Source organism: Argiope bruennichi, chromosome 7 (assembly GCF_947563725.1).
Source record: "Argiope bruennichi chromosome 7, qqArgBrue1.1, whole genome shotgun sequence".
Classification (NCBI taxonomy): Eukaryota; Metazoa; Arthropoda; class Arachnida; order Araneae; family Araneidae; genus Argiope; species Argiope bruennichi.
In genome coordinates, this window is record NC_079157.1 from 70,963,858 (window position 1) to 70,985,896 (window position 22,039).

The 22,039-nt window shown below is 27.3% G+C and overlaps 1 protein-coding gene across 2 annotated transcripts in view; it reads right to left on the reverse strand.

Moving 5' to 3' along the window:
* Positions 1-6,009: 6,009 nt before the first annotated feature.
* LOC129976422 (brahma-associated protein of 60 kDa-like) overlaps positions 6,010-22,039 on the reverse strand; it is a 29,238-nt gene continuing 13,208 nt past the window's right edge. For both annotated transcript variants that reach the window (XM_056089983.1, XM_056089982.1), the window contains exons 8-13: positions 19,840-20,001; positions 18,749-18,846; positions 17,268-17,322; positions 14,316-14,396; positions 8,831-8,953; positions 6,010-7,319 (exon numbers count right to left, since the gene is read on the reverse strand). In XM_056089983.1, the coding sequence (XP_055945958.1) occupies positions 7,164-7,319; positions 8,831-8,953; positions 14,316-14,396; positions 17,268-17,322; positions 18,749-18,846; positions 19,840-20,001 (675 nt within the window). In that variant the 3' untranslated portion in view covers positions 6,010-7,163. The remainder of the gene's footprint in view (positions 7,320-8,830; positions 8,954-14,315; positions 14,397-17,267; positions 17,323-18,748; positions 18,847-19,839; positions 20,002-22,039) is intronic.

Sequence of the window (22,039 nt, forward strand, 5' to 3'; positions counted from 1 at the left end):
ATAAAATTTATCTTTTAGCGTTGGAAGCAAAAACAACTAACATATTAGAAAGAACAAAAGAAACTAACGTATTTGAAAGGAAAAAAGCTCCACCCTACTTATATTTGCAGCAACGAGCAGGAATTCAGATATATTTCGAATCCAAGAATTTTAGTGCGCACTAAAAATTCAACAAATTACATTTAATGCAACAAAAAATTTTACTATAGTTATGGCACGATCAATATAGAATGCGGAAAAGATACGATGATGTCGTTTCTTAAGAATACTGGGGAAAATATTTGTAAATATATGTACAAATTTACTATTTTATGGAAGATGTGAAAAATATTCTTATGTTGAAAAAATGGACTGCTTAAATATTAGAACCCCCATGCATTTATTTTTCAATATATATTTAGGCTTAAAAAAAACCAGTGAATTTTATTAAGAAACAATTAGATCTGGAATATGAATTCTCCTATCTTCAATATTAGGCATGCGTTCTTATATTTAAGTACTTTTTTTTTAATTCAAAGTTATTGCAAGCTAATATTTTCCTCCCAAAAAGTGAGTTTTATCCCCTCAATTGCATGCATTGATTTTTCTTAACCCCTTCGTATACAATGACGAGTCTGCTTCGCTATAGAATTACTAAATTTTTAACTTTAAATCTGCAATTAAGGGAAAGTATTAAGTAATGTAAAATCACTTGAAAACGCACCATTACTTCAAATGTCCTTATATTATTCTAGAGATTAAAATAACTATAATTATTCCAAATAAGATCTGCTATCTAATTAGGAAGTTAAGTCAATTTGAATGTCAAGGGATTAATGTGTTATATATGAATATTCTATGAATTACAATTTTAATCATCCTTTTATCAAGACATATTTATATAAAATCTATTAAAAATTTAGAAACATCTGAAATCATATAGTTTTTACTGCGAATAGTAATTGAAAGAAAAAAATTAAAAGATACGTTCCCCGATTACATAGTCATAATATTGAATGCAGAGTTTGAATAATTTAGGAAGTATTTAGCAAATTTAGTGCATTCTTGGTTAAACACTTTTAGTGTAGAATATTTGTATCATTGTAGCTTTTTAGCTACAATGATACAAATATTCTTTTTTTTTGTCGTCAGTTGTAGTCGATAATACTTCTTTAGTGTAATAATTGTAGCTTGATAAATTAGATTGCGAAAGAAAACAGATATTTTACTGTAAATAAACTTAATTTGCAATTGTACAATTTACTTACTTCAGTAATTTATAATGAAGCCAGATAATTTCGTTACAGTAAAGTAACTTTTCTTAACATGCATATGCACAACCTCGTCAAAAAAAAAAAAAAAAAAAAAAAAAAAAAAAAAGAGTGTTTGATTAAATTTAATTTAACCATTAACTAGATATTAGTCAAGCAATTCTCATAGTGAAATGAATAAAATAAATTTACCGATTCGTTACCGAAGAAGTAACAATCGCTGGGATGACAGCCTTTGTAGCTAAAAATCCCTAAATCCCCCTCATTCAAACAAAATCAAATCAAAGAAGTAACAATTAGATGAATAAGACGGCGATTAACTTTAGAACTTGAATGATGAATTATGGAAAACAACTCTATCGTCCTATTTATGATATTTATTTATGCCCTATTGTAATATAAAAGCTTTAATTTCTCTAATAATTCCACTGACAGGTAATCGAAGTGCCCGATGAAAATAATTTTTTCCCCATAATCTATGATAAAATCTTAGCCGAAGGGAAAAAGATTAGTCGAGAAAAATGTGGCGTCTTATTCACTTGTCAGCTTATAGAGATTATTCTTCTAAATATAATATAAAGTATGTGGTGAATGAACATTATAAGATTTAAATCAGATGACTAAGAATTTGGATTTAACGTCGTCGACATCCATCGCATTGAAGTCTGGGTCGACCGATCAAAATTTTTTGGCAAAATGCGACATATTTTATGTTTTATTCACATGTCAACTTGTCGGTTATATTGCCCAAAGTAGTGAAAATTAAAAGCTTGATGAACGACATTTGAATCAAATGTCTGAAAATTTGCATTTATAGTCTTTGACGTTCATCACATTCAGTTCACAATCGGCCGCCTAAAAATTGCCGGCAGAATGCAACATCTTATTCAGTCGGATATACTACCAGAACTAGTGCAAATTATAAGTTAAATGAATGACATTTCAATCAAATGTATGAAACCTGCAGACTTAACGTCTTCGACACTCACTGACGGCATTGAGTTCATAGTCGGTCGATCAAAAATTGTCAACAAAATGAGCCTATCACCTTGTCGATATCTTATTCATTTGTTAGCTTGTCGGCTATATGTCAAAAGTAGTACAAATTATAAGCTGAATGAACGACATTTGAATCAGATGTCTGAAAATCCGCGAACTTAACATCTTAGACATCCATTGCATTCAATTCTTAGTTGGTCTACCAAAAATTGTCTTCAAAATACATCATATTATTGATCTACCACTCTATCGATTATTTTGCCAAATATAGTCAACACACTTTAATCGTTACTTGGATATTTCGACTGTTTACATTATATTAACTTCAAGGCTGTTTTTAAATAATCATATTCAATAATGCGCATTTCTCTACAACCATCCTGAAGTGGTAAACACTTTTACCGACAAAACTCTGAATCTCTCGCCGACGGGGGGGGGGGGGAAGACGCTGCCGACAGGGAGGCAATTGCCCCCCTGCTACCGCCGCCTCTGGTTCAACTATTAACCAGAATTGAACTCAAAATATTGCTTTCAGTTGGGTCGCTCGGCCTTTTATAGTAGTTATTTATAGTCTCTCGGTTCCTACTGGCTCTATAGCCAAAATTCTGGAAGATTTCATTATCTATTTTGTTGCCAAGCCCTGTGATCACTGATTCGGCATCCAACAGAGCTGATCGTGAAACAGTCTTTACAGTAATTGAACTAACCGTTCTGAGAAGCAACATTACAGATTTGTTACATTACGAAATATTTCCTCCAGCCTTCTTACAAAAACAGCATTCATTGTATCTTTTCCGCATTCTATATTGTTCGTGCCCGAATTATATCAAATTCTTGTTTGAGTACACCCACTTATATGAAATACATCGTATGGATTCGAAATAAATTACTCATTGTTTCAATTCTTATTTAAAAATCATTACTAAAAAATCAATTTTTGGCGAAAACATCGAATAATTTAAAAAATTATTCTGGATTTCTAAATATTTTCTTTTATAAAACTTTTTGATTTTAGTTTTAGCATTCATTTTATATAGCTTCTGATATAAAATGTTAAGTGCATGCATATGTTCATGTAGCACGACACTCCATTCTGGCGCAATCTGTGTTTCTATCTATATACTACAACCTAGAATGAAATATAACTATATTTATTCTAAAATTAAATCTCAGAGAAATCGAAACTCAAGAGTCTTCATTAAAAAACAGACTCAAATATTGACAATCTTTTGATGGTCGTAAAAGAAAATGAGAACATATTTTTTTAAAATATCTTTGTAAATTTTTAACGATGAAAGAAAGGGTCATCAACTTAATTTCTTTAATTAAATGTAAAATGAATTATTATGAATTAGTTTGAAACCAAATTAGAGAAACTGCGCTTACCCCTTGTCGACAAATCTCTGCTTTGTAAATCAAAATAAGTTGCCTATTTGGTTCATACAAAACGCATTTGGAAAACTCTTTTTTTTGGGGGGGGGGGGTATTTTGCATTTATCTTCATCCTTATTCCCCCCCTATGTTCGCTTGACTATTGTTATTTTCATTCAGTTTCTTTCTTCCCATCATCCTTAACTTTTTAATTTAGAATTAATAAAAAAAGGCGAGAGTTTACCTACAATGCAGAAAAAAAAAAAAAAAAAAAAAAAAAAACCCTTAGCAATGCGATATAGATTTTGAGGCCCCTTAGGTCTCGAGTAAGGAGGCGACTGTCTCCGACGTCTGTGCGGAAAACCGCCATTGCTGTACATATATATATATTATTTGTTTCAGAAAGCTTGTGTAATATTGTAATGAAGTTAAAAATCGAATTTAGATTAAAAAAAAAAAAAAAAACCTTTTTATGATAGATGCTAATTTTTTGTTCAGGAAAATATAGATTTCAGAGAAAATAAATAAATTTAAATATCGAAAAATTTTTATGCATATTTAATAATGAGTATTTTACTTTATATTAGAATATTAACAAGGTTTTATAAAAATGAAATATTTACAATTAATTATAAAATCGTTTTTATATTAAATTAGATGAGTTGCCCCAGAGAATTTAGTGTTAATTATTTACATGAATTAAATACAAACGAAATGAAAACGATTCATTCTTTGGCATGAATTGATCCTACTTTAGATTCTTTAATTGAATTTTCCTCTTTATTTGTGCAATCGTTAGGCCAACAAATAATTATTCAGTTTTTCCATTTGATTTGTGTTTTGTGTATATGTTAGGTATACCTACAATTTTCGAGATTCAGGCTGTTCAACTAATTTTGAGATTAATGAAATATTTTTCTTTTTTGAGTTTGTTTTCAAAAACTAGTTGTAATAATACCATATGTAGCCACTATGGTGCTAAATGTGCCAACCTGAATAAGCTTCTACCCACTCAAAATGACCTCTTTCTACAGTAATTCATTTCCATAACAACCACTTAAAGGAAAATTACCAGGATAAACAGTACTTTAACATTCAATTTTGAAATATATTCAGAAGAACTCTATCTTATTTATATATTAAAAATGTAAATTAAAATTTCAATTTATATAAAAAATAAAACAATTAGAAATAAGACAAGTTTCATGTATTGATTTTTTTTCTCCTTGTTTGCATATGATGAATCTTTCGTTCATATGAATTTCATAATGGCACTTGATAAAAAGAATTAGTGATATCACTGATTATTAAATCACATTCTCATCAACTTACTAAAAATTCTTTTACTTTTCATAAATAACTAATAGTATAAAAATCAGGAATTTTTACTTTATTTGAAAACAATGCTTTAATCTCAATGCCTTATCTCTCTTTATCAAGAACATGGTTGATTTCCCTTTATTTGAAAACTGGGTAGGAGATCAAAGGTTCCCAATTAAAAGAGCCATTTCACATCATTGGTAGCAATCACAATTTTCTTTAAAGAAAGTATGAAAACCTAATCCACCAATGCGACAAATATTTGTTATCATCACAGTGACAATGTTGAAAAGTAATCAGATTTATAAGTAACTTTTGGTAATATATTTTGTTCTCCAATCACCTTTTATGATTCATCAAGAGGTGGGAAGGGGGGGGGGAGTAATCCTGTATAACAATACATATTAACACGAGATTAATCAAAGAAATTTGCACTGAAGTGTATAAAGCTACTTTAATTATTAGTAAATTAATTATAAATAAAGGCTATTAAGTTTGGAAGAAACAATAAAGGGATGGCTTCATTATCATCTATTTATCTTTGGCCTCCAAATCTCTAATTACAACCCTAAACTAAGAAAGCATTTATATAAGGACACATGAATTCTATGTAAAACTGAAGGTCAATGTTGGATTAGTTGAAGTTACAGAAATTAGATCCTGAGAAACATGGGAATGCCAGAATCTGCACACTTCAAAAGAGAAGCCTGAAGTCAAGTTATTAGAAAATAATGAAATTTAAAATTTAAGAATATAAAATGAATTATTACATATATTGCTAAAATAATAATTGCAATTTTGGTTTATCTTACATTTACATTTTTACATTACCTACTCTTACATTTTTGAAAAAATTATCTATCCATTATTAAAATCAAATTATAGCATTATGGATGTGAGTGGGATCTGGCTTACTTCTTACTTCTTCCGCTGCCACTTAACAAATGACATGGCATACTAATTGGAAAATTAAAACACATGTAAACTTGTAGTTCCAAGTACCACAAATTGTATATTTCTATCTACTTTCTTTGTATTTATAATAATAATAATAACAATAACAAAAATATCAAACAGGTTACAAACCATTTTTATTTATGCACTTATGAAATTGGTAAAATTAAATCTTAAAATGGTAGTGAATATATACAGAAGAATATTTTGTCAAAATTTTACATAAGAAATGTATTTCTAAAAGATGATAGTAATTCAATAAATAAATTACAGTAAATACAAATATAGCATGTTCACAGTTGAACTTTAGAAAGATACTCTGAACAAATTTTAATGAGCTCAAAGTCTTTGCATTTCCTTTTTCATAAATTTATACTGTTCTATACAATTCAATACCAAACATTTTTTTTTTCTCTTCCATTTGAAAAATAAAATAAAGATGCACATAAGTCAAAATGATCGCCCAAATTACAAATAGCTCTAACTTGCTAATAAACAATGATAGGACGAAATAAGTTGAATATAATAAGGAAGTTTTGTTTGTGCATGCTATAACATTGTCTATGACCATCCTTGGTCACATAAATAATATACAGAGAGTATCAAGTAAACTATTCTCTAGGAAAACAAGATAATGAAATGGACAATCGATTTAAAAAGTATACAAAATGGGCATTAAGACATTCCAATGGTCATATACAAAACTATAGGATTTTTAAAATTTAACGATTTTGGCTCAAGACTCTGCACAGATAAAATAAGATTTTGAAATACTTACAAAAACAGCATTAGGCATTAATGGCTGCAAAAATGCATCTGAATGTCTGGTTTGAAATAAATTATAAATTATGCTTGTTTGACAAGGACAGTAAGGGGGGAAAAAATGTCAAACATATTTTTATATTGAATTCAAAAATTTTCTATCTATTATAATTAATAAAGAAATTATATACATTTGCAATAAAGGAAATGCAATTTGGACTTTACATTTTTTAAAAAAGACCTAAATAGAATATTTGAACAAATGTTATTACACACACAAGGTTTGTTAAATTTTCAGTTAGGATATGATTCAATCATATATTATATATATATATATATATAAAAAAAAAAAAAACGCTGTGAAATGTTGAAATAAATCATGAATATAATAGATGAAAACCCTAAAAGCATACAAATTCATACTCAAACATATAGTTTTAGAATTTGTTCTTTAATTTTGGAAATATTGATTCCCATTGAAAATTCCATTTTGAAGTCATTTTCTTATTAAGTGTTTCTGATACCCAAGGCCTGTTCAAGTTCAGCTCTTCGCTGATTAACTTTTCCATAGAAATATCGGCAGACAGCCTCCTGTGCCCATGGCTGGTAATAGAAATCGGAGCGTCTTTCTTCTTCTGGATTTCCAACAACGTCGGTCATGGTCTGTTGAAGAGAGATATATTAGATTGTTTGGAAAGTGGGAACAACAGTAAGAAATTAAATTTTTAAGTCTTAATAAACATAATTTTCTTAGTGTTAAAAAGTAAAATCTTTTTATTTCTAATTATATATTTATTTTTAGTGTTCAATTTATAATTCCTTAATTAAATATTACTTTTTTTTCCTTCCAATCCAAAAATTTAGTTTAATGAACTGATATATTAAAAGAATATCAGAACATATTAAAATTTTGCCATGAAGAACATACAAGTAAAAAGAAAGTGAGAGAAAATAATTGCAAAATTCCAACAAAAGAATAGCTAAATAAAAGACTGTGCAGGTTTTGAATCATACAGAAGATTGGTTAGCCAAAATCTAACATGAATTAGAAATCCAAAAGTTTTATTTAATAAATTTAATACTTAAGAAAAGAGTACTTTGCATTAACAAAAAATTATATATATAAAATAAGTATTTAACAATTCAAACATGATTGTATACGTAGCTTAAATCACAAATTTATATAAGAAATTCCATTGTTTTCAATAAGATAATTATATTAAGTTCATATAAGTGCATTCTGAAATCTTAATAATACTTCAATTTGCTGCTGTCTATAAAAAAAAATTGTCAGCTCAAGCAAAAATTGTCAGCTTATGCACATTAATTCATAAAATTAGACAAAAGAACTCAATACATAATAATGTATATCAGGAGCACAAAGTAAAAGATTTTTGCAATTTTCAAGTTGGCCCATTTGTAAACTGTTACTTAGTACCCCTTACAAATTAGCATATACATAATACCTAATTTAATATAATCCATGGAATACAATAAAATTATTTTAATTCATCCATTAATTATCAAGATTAAGCTAAATATGAAGCTAGATTTCAATCTTTTTAATAAAGCCTAATACTATAACTGTCCTTGGGACTTATATACACTTTTTCTCACTAACAAAAATAAAATTCAATTAGTTGGTTGTTTCTTACTGTAAAATTTCGGCCAATTTACATCAACTTTATACAGAATCTGTATACATGACAGTACTTAAACTATAAATTCCCTGTATAGTTTTAAATTTCTAAGATTATGTGAATAAATAAAACTTTTTTGGTTATAATAATTAAAGTTCACTCAAAAATTTAACTTAAAAGTTTATGCTATATCTATTTACACTAAATTTAGTTCGTACTTCATTTTTTTAAAAAAGTATTTATTATATCATTTAAGTTTAAATGCTAATGTATTAAAAGTATGAGATTTAAATTGTATTATTTTTATTGTTTAAAATAATTTACAAAACAGACTCAAGATTTTATTGAATTTCCATGTTTTAGATCTCCCCAAGTTAAAAAACATTTTTGGAAAAAATCTATCTATCTGTTTGTTAATAGGCACCAGAGAAAGATAACTCAAAAGCTCTTTGAGTCAGACAGTGAAATTTGCTTTCTGTCTTTATATCAAATATATTATTCTAAAAAGTGCTACTTTTCATTCAAGAAGCTCACCTTGAGATCCCTAGTTTGAGAGATGAGCCACTTGTAGATGAATTGCTGTGGCTCCTTTGCAAAACTCAGGAAGAACTCTCGATTTGTCTTTAGCTGGTTAATGGTTTCTACCGTCTCATGTATCTGCAATATTTGTAAGTATACAAAAGTTATTCAACCAATTTTGTAAAAAATACATATATATATATTCTTTATTGAAAGATAATTCAGGATAACAGCAAGTAGAAAAGTGACTACCCTTGTAAGACACTAAAAACTTATATATTTATAAAGAAAACTGATATTAATAATAAAATTTAAATTATGACTTTAAAAATACTGATTAAATAAAATCGATATAAATTCGTTTTTTAAACCAAAACATGTAAAACAAGAGCATTTAAAAATGAAGAAACTTTAAGAAATTTTTACATGTTTTGGCTTTTTTTAAAACTCATTTTTAAAGCCAAAACCTGTAAAATCCATATAATTCTTCTAACATTTTAATATGTGTTTTTTTTATATGCTTTGGTATTAAAAAAGATGGTATCACAAAGAATTATTTAATATTTGGAAGGAAACATTTCTTTTTTGATCTTGAAATAATGTAAGACAGGTAATTATACAGTCAATCTGGTAAGTAATCATGATTTTCTAGGTGATAAAACCATTTTTAAAGATGAAAATGAGTATTGTGAATAGTTATTCAATAAAAAAACATTTTGGCCATATTTTACTGATTCTTTATGGAAAAAAAATTAAGAAAAAAAAGTTTTTAATAAATGGTATGAAACAATGAAAGAGGAAACTTTTAACTTTTAAAAAGAAACTAAAGAATACTGTGATTTCAATGTAGATATTTTAAGAAAATGATGTTTGGAATCAAGGAAATTATTTATAAAAACAGCTCACATTGATCCTTTTGGATATGTTACTTTAGCAGATATTTGTGTGGTTATATTTAGAAATAATTTCTTAGAAGAGAATACAATAGCTTTAAATGAGGATGTTATTCAACAAGAACAATAGAGAAAAAAAGTCAATTGTCTGGTTAGATTATTTATCTAAAAAGCATAATATTAATATACAACATGCATTTAAGTAAAAGTGAGAAAAATTAAAAATTGGAAATATTACATATATATATAAAAACAGTATATATATTTCAAGGCTGTTATTCGTATAGATATCTTAAATGTTACAGAGAATCAGCAGTAAATATGTATCATCAAATATATGTGAAAGATTTACATGGTGAAAAAATATATATATAAAAAAAAGATAAAAGATGAAGGATATGAGTTGATTCAAATATAGGAACGTGATTTTAATAATTATAAAGACATTAAAGAATACAACAGATTTTGTAACACTTTCATACTCTAAAGAGTAATAGATTCACATCTACCTTTATTGGTAGATGTGGCCCTACTACTTTAAAATATAAATGAAAAATAATGAAAGAGGTAGATATATAGTTGTACGTTAATTTTATCCAATTACAAGTTTCTTTGGATATTAACCAATAGGATATCTTGAAAAATTCAATAAGAAATGGTACGGATTAATCAAATTTTAGGCACTGTCTCCTAAAAAATTATATCAACCTGTGCTATTGCTTTATAAAAAAGAAAAATTAATACTTAGCTTATGTAAATTGTGTTAAAAAATATTAAGTGTAAGCATAATAAAACAATCTGAAAAGAAGAAATAAAAAGAATATCAGAAAAAAAAAATTGTAATGATACAAATGGTGAAATAAATATTTTAGGAATTTGATCAACCACTGAAAATTTCAAAACCGAAGAAGAATATAGACATCATGTAAAAGAAAAATTAGATATAAAATTAGGGAAAAATCCAAAGAAATACAGGAATAAGATTTATAGCTAAAATCTGTTTAAATTCCCTATGGGATAAGTTCGAACAAAGAAAAAATATGCAACAAATGCAATGAATACATAATGAAATTAGAAGAGAATTAAATGATAGATAATTATATTAAATGATAGCATTAAATATTTTAGTATGATATTCTTTGAATGATGACTGTCCTGATACGAATTATAAAATCAAAGGTGAATATATCAAAAACAATTTTAATACAAATATCAATATAGATGCATTTAGTTCTCAATGAATAAGATTATATTAAAAGATGGATAAATGAGGTAATAATTTGGGATATACTGTTTATATTGATAATGAACATGCTGTATGTTAGGTGATTGGACAAATGATTAAAAGAAGATAAATATATAAAACATGGATATCTGCAGCTAATAAAAGCTATGCATATTTAATGAATGGTAATAAAATTGCAGGTAAAATAAAAGGATTTAAAATGACTTAATAGAGTAAAACTAAGTTCTGTTTCGAACAAATAATGAAGGTAATAGCAGGTCAAATATATTATATTGAAATAAATCAGTTTCAAATAAAAAAAAAATATGAAGATAAATAAAACAAATAAAAATTACATATTTGTTCTTGATAAAAGAAGAATTTTAGATAATTTTAGTATCGTACCATTTAGGTATTTAATATACATATAAATTTATAACAAATGAAATGTAATAAATGCAATATTTCAGAAATCATATGATTAAATACTGATGTAGTCATTTTACCTAGTATATCTAAACATTTATATATTATTCATATTCTATACAAGGAGTTTTAATCTAATTTATTCACTAATTTTGAATTATTTAGATATATTAGAGGATATTACTGAAAATGATGTAACTGCATAAAATGCAAAACAAATTATTTTAATAAAAAAGACTTCTAAATTCAAAAAGTTTTACCCTTTAAAAAATGAAAAATAAATGGTTACACTGAAAAAGCTCAAAAATTCAAGTTCTCTCAAAATTACATGTTTTAAAAAAATTAATTGAACTTTAAACTGACAGAGAATATTCTTTTAAATGAAATAAAATAATATTCATGAAAAATGTTGAAAAAATAACTTAGATTAATTGATGAAGATTGGAACGATTTTGGTATTTTCCCACTTGACAAGTATTACAATAAATTTTTAGAATAAACAAAAAAGAAATAAAAAACTCAATAAATTATCTGAATTAAAATTTATATATATAAAGAGGAGAGTGGCAAAGGAAAGAAGCTGATTTATTTGAATTTAAACATAAATTTTTCTTTGATTTTTTAAAATTATTTTTGGTGGATTTTTTTAAATTTTTAAAACTTTTATTGTTTAAAAAATATAACTGTTCTTAAATAGCTTTATTGTCCTTAAATAATTTTATTTGTCCTCAAAATTTTAAAGCAATTGTTTTTAAACTCTTTAAAATTTTTTAAAGTTTTTTAAAGAGTGATATGATTGAAGATTTGATTTAATAATTGAATTGAGAAAGTTTTTAGAAAGTTTGATGCTGTGAAAACAGAATGCATATTTTTAAAGCCATCTTTCAAATGACTGGAACCAAAATTAGTTATAAGTTTACAACTTGGGTGAGTAGACTCCACACCAAATTTTATTCACCTCACCAATTACATTTCTGGGGGATTACATATACATATAGATAAACAGATTGATGCTTAATGGATTTTGTCTAAAATTTGAAGCAGAATTGCAATTCTAATGATTAAATAAATTCATTAATCTAATTTGGGGTATTTTGGGGATAATACACAAGGACTGGCAGATACCATAAAGATAAATTTCATTCAAAATTTGATAGAAATCTATAATTTTGGTGTATAGATTGTATAACAAATTATGTCTATCTAATCTTTTTCATTTCTGTGTTATGTTCACAGAATGACATAATTCCAAGAATGGAGTGTGAAGTATTTTAAATCTGTAGATTCGTCTACATCTCAAGATCTTCCAGACAGATTTTTTTTTATAATTACAATACTTCCTCATAGAGCATTGAATTTTTTACTGAATCAGAGAAATTTATTCATTGAACAATCCTACACAAAGTATGAAAAATATTCTGTAGTACACATAAAATTTCATAGCAGACAGATTTTAAATAATGTCCTCATATTTTAGGTAACAATGTTTATTTCTAGCAAAATAATTTTTAGTTAAAGCTTAATCACTCCCATTTTTCAATTTAATCCAAAATTAAAGAGTTACATAGTGTAATGAAAAGAACAGTGCAGGATTTCTAAAATATTACTTATTGTAATACATAATCTATCAAAATCTAAAACTAAAAAACATTCTGCTTAGACAGCTATTAAGACCTACACAAATTAGTTAATTGAAAATTCAGCAACCATTAATCTAGGTGAATGAACAATTTCAGACAGCTTGTGTTTACAATAATAATGGAAATATGATTCCTTGTTAAAATAATTATTAAAAATATTAAACATTTTTATTTTTAATACATTTTTTTCAAAGAAATATTGCAACCCGACTCAAAAGAAAAAGCTAGCATACTTCTTGATTATGAAAAGAAAAAATTTATAGTAATTGCATTTTCATGCATCAAACAGCAAAGCAATACTACTAGCATCATTTTGAGTGAAACTAGAGACAATTTTACTAATATTTATTTTTAACAATTTTATATATTTTCTCCAATAAATATGCAAACTGAGATCATACAATATTATGTCAAAAAATTTAGGCAGATCACTTTCCCACTTTAAAATATTTTCCATTTTTGGGAAGTGGGGGGGGGGGATATCATATCTGTTCCCATTATAGATAATATTTGCTGGGTTCAGCGCCCCCCCCCCAGCTGGTTCGTCATTTCATGGTCTACTTCCCCACAATGTTATCCTTATGTGACTATTTTGTATTTCAGGACAAAAACTGAATCCCACTCGCAAATCCAGTGATTAGGAAATGTGAATTATGGTTAGAAGCTAAAGGACAATTGCTATCACATGTGTTATGTCATGTTTTCCCAATATCCAATGTTTTGTTGGAATTATGTGAACAGATAATTTTTCCAAATTCAGTTTATCAGCAATTATTTAAATAATGACTCAGTAATAGGAAAGAGCAAGAGACTGCACACATTTAACAGTGCAGTCTCTTGAGGTTAATGCTCATAACGTGAGGTTAATGCTCATTCTGATTTCACATTTTTCAAGGCTCTTGCTAAAATGGGCGATTGACTTGTTTTTTTTTTTGTTTTTTTTTTTCCAGTGTGTTATTTTTATAAAAATCTCATAAGGTTTAATCAATTTCTTGAATTTTTAGTATCTATTTCAAACCTCCTATCCTCGTTTTACAAAAAAATCTGAAGAACTGTCTTTCTAACATTTATTCGTCAATTTCCACTGTCAAAGAATGCAAAAACAGAGAGCCACAAAACAAGAGGCATTGTTCTTAACCTGTATGCTTGCTCTCAACAAGCTGACAATTACTAACAGTCTTCCATTTTTAGAGCAGATAATGAAATTGGAAATACATTATCTCAAGTTTAGCCAATTGGCTTAGTTCATATTTATTGCACATTTTAGGTATTACATTTTCACAAAAACAAAAATTTTAAAAAGACCCAGTTCTCACCTTGTTATCCAAAGTCTGAATTTCTTGCTGACTTGCAGTAGATAGGAGGAAGCTGTTCATTTGTGATTTCAGAGGATCATCCTGTAAAAAGGACAATTCATTGTAAAATTGTTGATACATTTCTAACTTAATGTAAAATGAAATGACAGTTTACAGTTAAAAATTATACATAAAAAATATTTAATAAATACCAAGCACAAAAGCTTGATCCAAACAAATTTTAGTGAATTTAATCTTTCAGCCCTCCACATCTGTTATGATGAATTCGAAAGTTATCAGACAGAATTTAGAGAAAAATTGTTTTAAAACATACAAATAAAATAACATACAAAAATTACAAAGGTGATGAGAAAAACAGAAAGTGGTCAAGTCAGTGTTTATGTTGTATATAAGCAAACAAATACTTAATAACTATGTGACAAAGACTCAGAAGATAGATATCTGGTCAAAAAGTAAGTAACAATTATACAGCTTTCATATATATTAATATAACATAGTAAGTCTCTACTACTAATAAAAATGTGCGTGTGCTGGCACTACACAGGTAGGACCGTTCGACCTACAACTATGAAATTTATACCATGAAAAGAAGGAATATGCACCTCAGACCATTTTTAAAATTTTAACGAGTTAAAAAATAATAATGAATAATTGAATTCTGTGATAACTTTTTATTGCAGCATAAAAAATTTTTTCACAATGTACAAATTTCTTAATGCAATTTTATAATACCAATTAATTGATGTAAATTTTTCCTAAATTTGTCCATTCTTAAAATAAAATGTGTTTTTTTGCTTAATTCCCAACGATGTTGCCCTAAAAATTAGGATTATAAGAATTCTAATTTAAGCATTAAATATTTAATTGCTCGACTTTCTTCCAATGTTGAAATCTAAAGAAGGTGCAGTTTAAATCTGTGACAAGACAAGACAAAAAAAAAAAAAAAGAAGTTATAATATTGCAAAATTTAAAAGATGGATGAACTACACAATTATGTTTTTAATATGACTCTGGTCCTCTTTGGAAAGGTCCATGTACACAAAGAACAGAACTTAAGCAAGATAATTAAAATAATACGACTTTAATATCATACAATTTAAAGGAATTGCGGATGTGGAATTACATTTAAATGATTTAACTGAAATTAAATAGAACCAATATCCCCAGTAATCTATCTGGTTGCAAAGTTAAAAAAATCAATTATTTCGATGTTGATGGTTTCAATAAAACAAACTTATCTGACAACTTGATGAGTTTCCTTCCCCTTCCTAATGATTTTACTTCGACAAAAAAGTTAATAAATATTTTATCCTTTGTCTTGTAACTAAAATAAGTTCCTCATTAGAAACTGTCTCCAAAATTTATTGCTTTTTTTTTTTTTTTCAGTAATTCAAGGTTTCTAGAAGTTATTAACATAAACATCTCTGTAAGCTCAATGATTCTTATGAACTTATAGAGATTATATAGAAACATGAATTCAGAAGTTCACTCTAACATCTCTCATTAAAGCATCAATTAAAAAATGTAACTATCACAATTTCTACTATTTTAGCAATTTATTCAATGTCCAATGTTGATTTACTTTTATCTGTTAATTTTGCATTTACATGCAATTCTTAAAACACAGAGGATAGCTCTGTGTTGAAGCAAGTGGTGTAACAAAGTCTACTTTAAAAAGAAAGAGATGAAAATTTTTTATGTACAAATGATAATCCTCCTGATTCAAGACATTAGTTAATGAGCTCAACAATAAGTTTTGAAAAGCATTAACAGCAACCTACATTATCAAGTATTTCTAACAAACTAAAAAACTTATGCATTTTTATATTTGATTTCTTAACTTTCAAATTGTGAGCAAATTTTAAATATTTTTTTTTCAATATAAAATCATGGACATATTTCAAGTTCTAAATTCAATTACCCAGCAGTAGTAGTAACACTGTGATATGATATCAATATTTTGATATAATGAAAATTTTTTAAAAGAATTTTTCAAAGTCTGTACTTATTATTTCCTATATTTTCATGAATAATTTAGAAAAAACGATTAAATATAGGGAAAAAAATGGTAAATCCCTTTTAAAGTGGAAGAGGTTAGAACCCAATTTATCCTTTGCACAAGCTATTTTTTCTCAATAATTTCCTATCATGACAATGATAATTAACCTACAAGAGCAGGAAAAGAGTTCTCTAAGAGTTCTTGTGAGTGTTCCATGGACAATGAAAACAATAACAACTAACAGCTACAGAAAAAAAAGCAATTTTTATTGTTATTGTTTGAAGAAGCAATAAAATAAAAAATTGTTGTTTTTAACATTAGGAAGAAAAAAATGTCCTAATTCTCCAGTTAATATGCCAAAGACATAGGATGCATGTGCTGAAATGTTATAAAAGAAAAATGCTTATTAAAAAGATCAGAAACTTTGTATGCCTTTTTAATTTATTTTTAAAAAAAGTTTCTAAATAAGAAAAACTCCTCTTGTTCAGAATGATGAAAAATGATGCCAGATAGTAAAAAATATGAAAGCAACTAGAATTTATGATATTTTAGGATCAATGGGCACACTGAAAATACAGACATATTAAATGTAATAATAATATTTTTTTTAAAACGATAGTACATTATAAAATAGTAACTGGTTTCATTTTCATTATGTTCTATTTTAAATATTTATTACTTACAATTAAAGGTATTATGCAATTTTGTAATCAGTTTGTTCTTAAATTTTCATTGCTAAGAGATACTTTTTATTTTCAATCAAGATTTAATTAAAGTAATCAGTTAATAAATAATTATGTTCTGAAAATATTTAAAAATTGTACTTTCGACAAGAATACACAAGAGTACAGAATTTCAAAAATCTTACACATCAAGAACTGACTGAAAAATGCATTATAACATTCCAGCTCCACATACATAAACAAATTAAGTAAATATATATATATACTTACAACTTCAACATCAATGTCATAACAAGCAGTCTTCTTAGTATCAGGACCTTCAACGCTGAAAATGTAGAAGAAAATTTTTGTTAATCTATTTGGAATTAAAAACTTCACAAATTTATAATATATAGGAAATGTTTTTATCATAAAGGGAAGGATTTCAAATTTGCAACTGCAAATTAATTTTTTTTAGTATATACTAAAATTGTTGCTAATATAGCTAATTTGAACCAAGCCAGCCACTCAAATTTAGAAATCAAAATCCTTTTTTTTCTTTTTTTTTTTTTTTCCTGTACCTACATTTAAGATACGAGGAAATACGCAAATAGCACTCATGTGCTAGTTACAATGCAATAAGCTTTTAAGGAGTGGAAAAAGCAGGGGAAGGAAGTAGCAATTTAACATTACTCAAAATAATAGCATATTAATAAAAAAGTTTAGATTTACATACAGAAAAAAAAATTCTCTTTATTTATTATCTAGAATTTAGCCAGACAAAATTTATATATTAAGACAGGGAAGATATATTACTTCTAATGCTCTTTAATTGTAAGTGACATAAAATTAAGGACACACAAAATATTTTTATCATGATGCAAATCATTTAATGATTATCAGTAGTTTAAAATCCTTTGAATTCCCTACACAGAATGAAAAGTGTTGTTTGTAATTTGAATTTCTTTTGGTTCATTCAAAATCAGAATAAATTTTGCAAAAAATGGTTTTTATTTCTAAATATTTTTATTAATTAAATTAGTTACATTAATTTTTTCTTCAGTGATCACAAATGATATTTAAGGTTCATATTTCATTTGAAAGTTTTATTGTTGCATAAATACATAAACAAAAGTTAAGTGTTAGAAATGCACTTTCTTCTTCATTCTAAAGTTTTATTATTCAATTATTGTACTTGAAATGCTGTATTGTATCAGTCAAATATATTTATTTCATTAAATAATTTTAATTAAGATGATCAAATTAAAAAAAATTATAATTAACACCAGTTAAACTATTAAATATACAAAATATATCATATTTTGCAGGCAGCTCGGCCTAGCGGTAGAGCATATTCCCCGTGATCTGAGTGTCCCGGGTTCGAGTCCTGGTTGTTCTTTGTGTTCTATCGGTGAGGTGTATGAAAGAGCCTCCCTGTAAAAGGGGTTGTGCAAGCGAGCGTCATCTTCATATGAGATAGAAGTCAGACTTCTGACCTCGGGTGCGCAGGGGTCTTTACCCTCAGAAGCTACCGCACCCCACTTTCCGTTGTGACACGACATCATCATTATATCTTATTTCCATATTAAGTTTTAAAATTGTCATCTTTTTCTTGTTATACAATTTTCAGAGACCACTTTTTCTAATTCTAAACTCTATATCAAATTTTTATTATGGTCCAATCAATTTGAAACTTATCAAATTCTAATAATTGGCTAAATTCTATTATTATGATTAAAGGGAGAGTACCTTCAAAATAAATGCAAACCTACCTGATGACATGATTTATAACGATGGGATCTGCAGGGTGAAGAAGCTGGTGGAGCCTCTGAGGTATTTCAGCAAACTTCATTCTCGAACATTGAAAAATCTATTGCAAAAGATATTCTTTTTATTTATAGAAACATGAGGCATTAAAGTACTTTTTTACATTGCGAGTTATGATCTTAAGTTCAATACTGTAGGAAAACAATGAAGCTGTAGAAATTATCATTGGATGTTTAAGAATCCGAAATATTTTGAGGCCCCTTCTGGAAAACTATACTGAAGACAAGAAAGTGAGGGGAACTAAACATACACAGGGTTGCCACGTAAATCAAAGAAAAAAAAAATTCCCTGTATGTATATTCAAGATATGAGAAAATGTGTGAATAGCACTTGTGGGCTAGTTCTAATGGAATATGGTTTTAAAGAGTGGAAAAGCAAGGAAAGGAAGCAATGATTTAACATTATTCGAAATAATAGCATATTAAAAGAAGGTTAATTTATATTAGATACAGAAAAAAAAAATTATCTTTATTATCTAAAATTTAGCAAGTAAAGCTAACATCGTCTACAATGAGGATGATTTGTCTCCCCTGGCTATCTCCCCCACACTATTACATACATCAATGAGCTTTTATGGTCTACATTGGAGTGGGAAAGGCATGATTGCTATCCACCACCACCACCACCTGAATTTCATACAGTTTTTGCAGAAAGAATGGTACAAAATTTCCTTGGCAAGCACATAGAACTCATATTTATCCATACCAAAGACTACAAATTGTTTTGAATGCCTATAATTAATCAGGAAAGAACCATGTTTCTTCAGATATTTCATATTTTTATCTACACTTTATACACACAATACACCTGACCGATATTTTCAATAATGATAATAATACAAAAAACATTTCTTTTTTTTTTTGTATTTTTTTTCTAATACATTTTTGGATTATCTGTGAAAGCAGAGGAACCATAAATTTTAAAGAATTTCTAGAATTTTCAATAAGAAAAAAAAAAAAAAAAAAAAAAAAGGGTAGTGAAATCCACGGTTGTTTATTTATCATTAAAGCTTAATAATGTATGACTGAAAATTCACCTGTTCCAAATATTTATCGCAATTGATGTACTCCCGTTCATGAGCATCTTGCAATTTGTGCGTCTTGATGTACTGCCACAATGCTCCAATGATGATCGGTCGAGTTTGGGTGTGGATACCCAAAAGACGAGCTAAACGGGGATCCAGTTTGAATTGTAAAGGCTATGAAATAAGAAAGCATAGTTAAAATCCATTTATTAACATTTTAAATTTATTACTATCATAAATTAAATAAAAACATTTGTAAAAATACTCTTTTAATAAAAATTAGACATTTATATTACTTATTTTCTGTCTTTTTTTTATTATAAATAATATAGAAAGTGGCATTACAGCCAACCTATATATGGATTGGTTTAAAATTTGATACAGATTCATAATCCTAATGATCAAGTAATATGCTATATTTTATCCTTGTAAATTCTTGGTATTTTTGAATTGTTGGCATACAACAAGGATAAACAGATTTTATGTGTATTTTGCTCAAACTTTCATAAAAATTTACAATTTTGATGTAGATCTTTCTAACTATGCTCAGACAGACATGACTCTAAACACGAGTTTAAAAAAAATTATAGCTCTGATCTAAAATGTAGAAATCTAAAATGTCAAAGTTCTAACTCAAAATTTATGAATACAATATATATATACAAAAAATTTGCAATAATCACTCAAAAAATGTGAGTTTATTCATCCTTTATTTTTAATATTTTTTGGGGTGTGTGTGAAAAAGAGACAGAGAAATCAATCTTTGATTTTAGAAATTGGATCAAATAAATCAATAGTTAGAATTTCAAATTTCTGAGAACAGGCAGCTGTCTCACATGATTCTCAAACTTATTGACAAAAATATTCTAAGATTTTTTTAAAAAATTCAAGGATCATAAAATTACATATTCTAGAAATAAAAATGTAAACAATACATTTTCTTAAAAAAATTTCAACATATATTTTCCTTGTATTAATTATTTCTAGATGCTTAACGACTAGCAGAAAAGGACAAATATATTGTCCACCTTGCAGTTAATAAGTTCATTATGGGTATTGAAATCATACTGCAGGTATCCTCAAAGTTTACCAAATTAAAATTCAAAGAGTTTTCAAGGATTTCCAAGCTCTGCTGAATCTCTGTCTGAAATAAATGGGTGGCTCTTGATTTCCACAAGAATTGTATCTGCAGCATTCAGTACAATTCTTGAAATTTGTTGACTCCATTTCAGTAATATATAAATGATTATCTATGCAAAAATTCTATCACTAACATAATATTATGAAATTCCTCTAGCATGCACTTTGTCCTTTTGAGTTGAGACAACAAATTGAGTTACTTCAAATTCTGAACCTGGTGAGAATCTGCACAAAATTCCTTGGTTCATCAAATTATATCCACTAATTGGCATAACCTTCATATTTAATGTTTTTATTTACAAAACATACCATCATTTTTCAAAGTTCGTCATTTTTTAACAACTTGTCTTCTAAGATCTTTGGACTACGAAATGGGATATCCATTGAGTTAATGTAAATTACATAAAAATTCAGGGCATGACATTATGTGAATAATCATATTTGATTTCACAGGAAGATATTTAATTTTCAAATTATAACTGAATTCATTCCTATAGCTGAAGTGCCTATCAACCCAATAATTGAAGCGTCCATCAAGCCAATCTTCCTAAAGGTGTCTTTAAATTCATTAACTCAAAAGTTATTTATCAGAAGCTATGACCTTCTTTTCTTTCAATACATCCTCAGAGTATATTCCTATCCTCAGTGTCCAAATAATAGTGCTTCTCACTTAATGGTTAAACAGCTCTGTTCAGAAGACTAACAGTGATTTATATATATTCAAAAGAATATTCTTCCTCCCACTTGACTGCAAGTAAGGTAGCTTCAACAGCACAATACAACATATAACATTAGTTGTAATATGGAAAGGTTTTGAGGTGTCAGCTTATTTCAGTAATGGATTTATAATTAGATACTTTTTTAATGTCATGAAAGTAGATATTGAGAAAGTACTTAATTAGAGTGCAGACATTGAGAAGATTGTTTTGCAATTCTTCAAACCTATGTTCACTTCATGAAGCTACTTGAGGGATAAATATCTGTAAAACCTCAAACAAATTTCCAGGTTGGCATGGACTTGTGTAAAAGCCATCAGAATTGGAATGTGCAAAATTGAAGGAAAAATTGAATT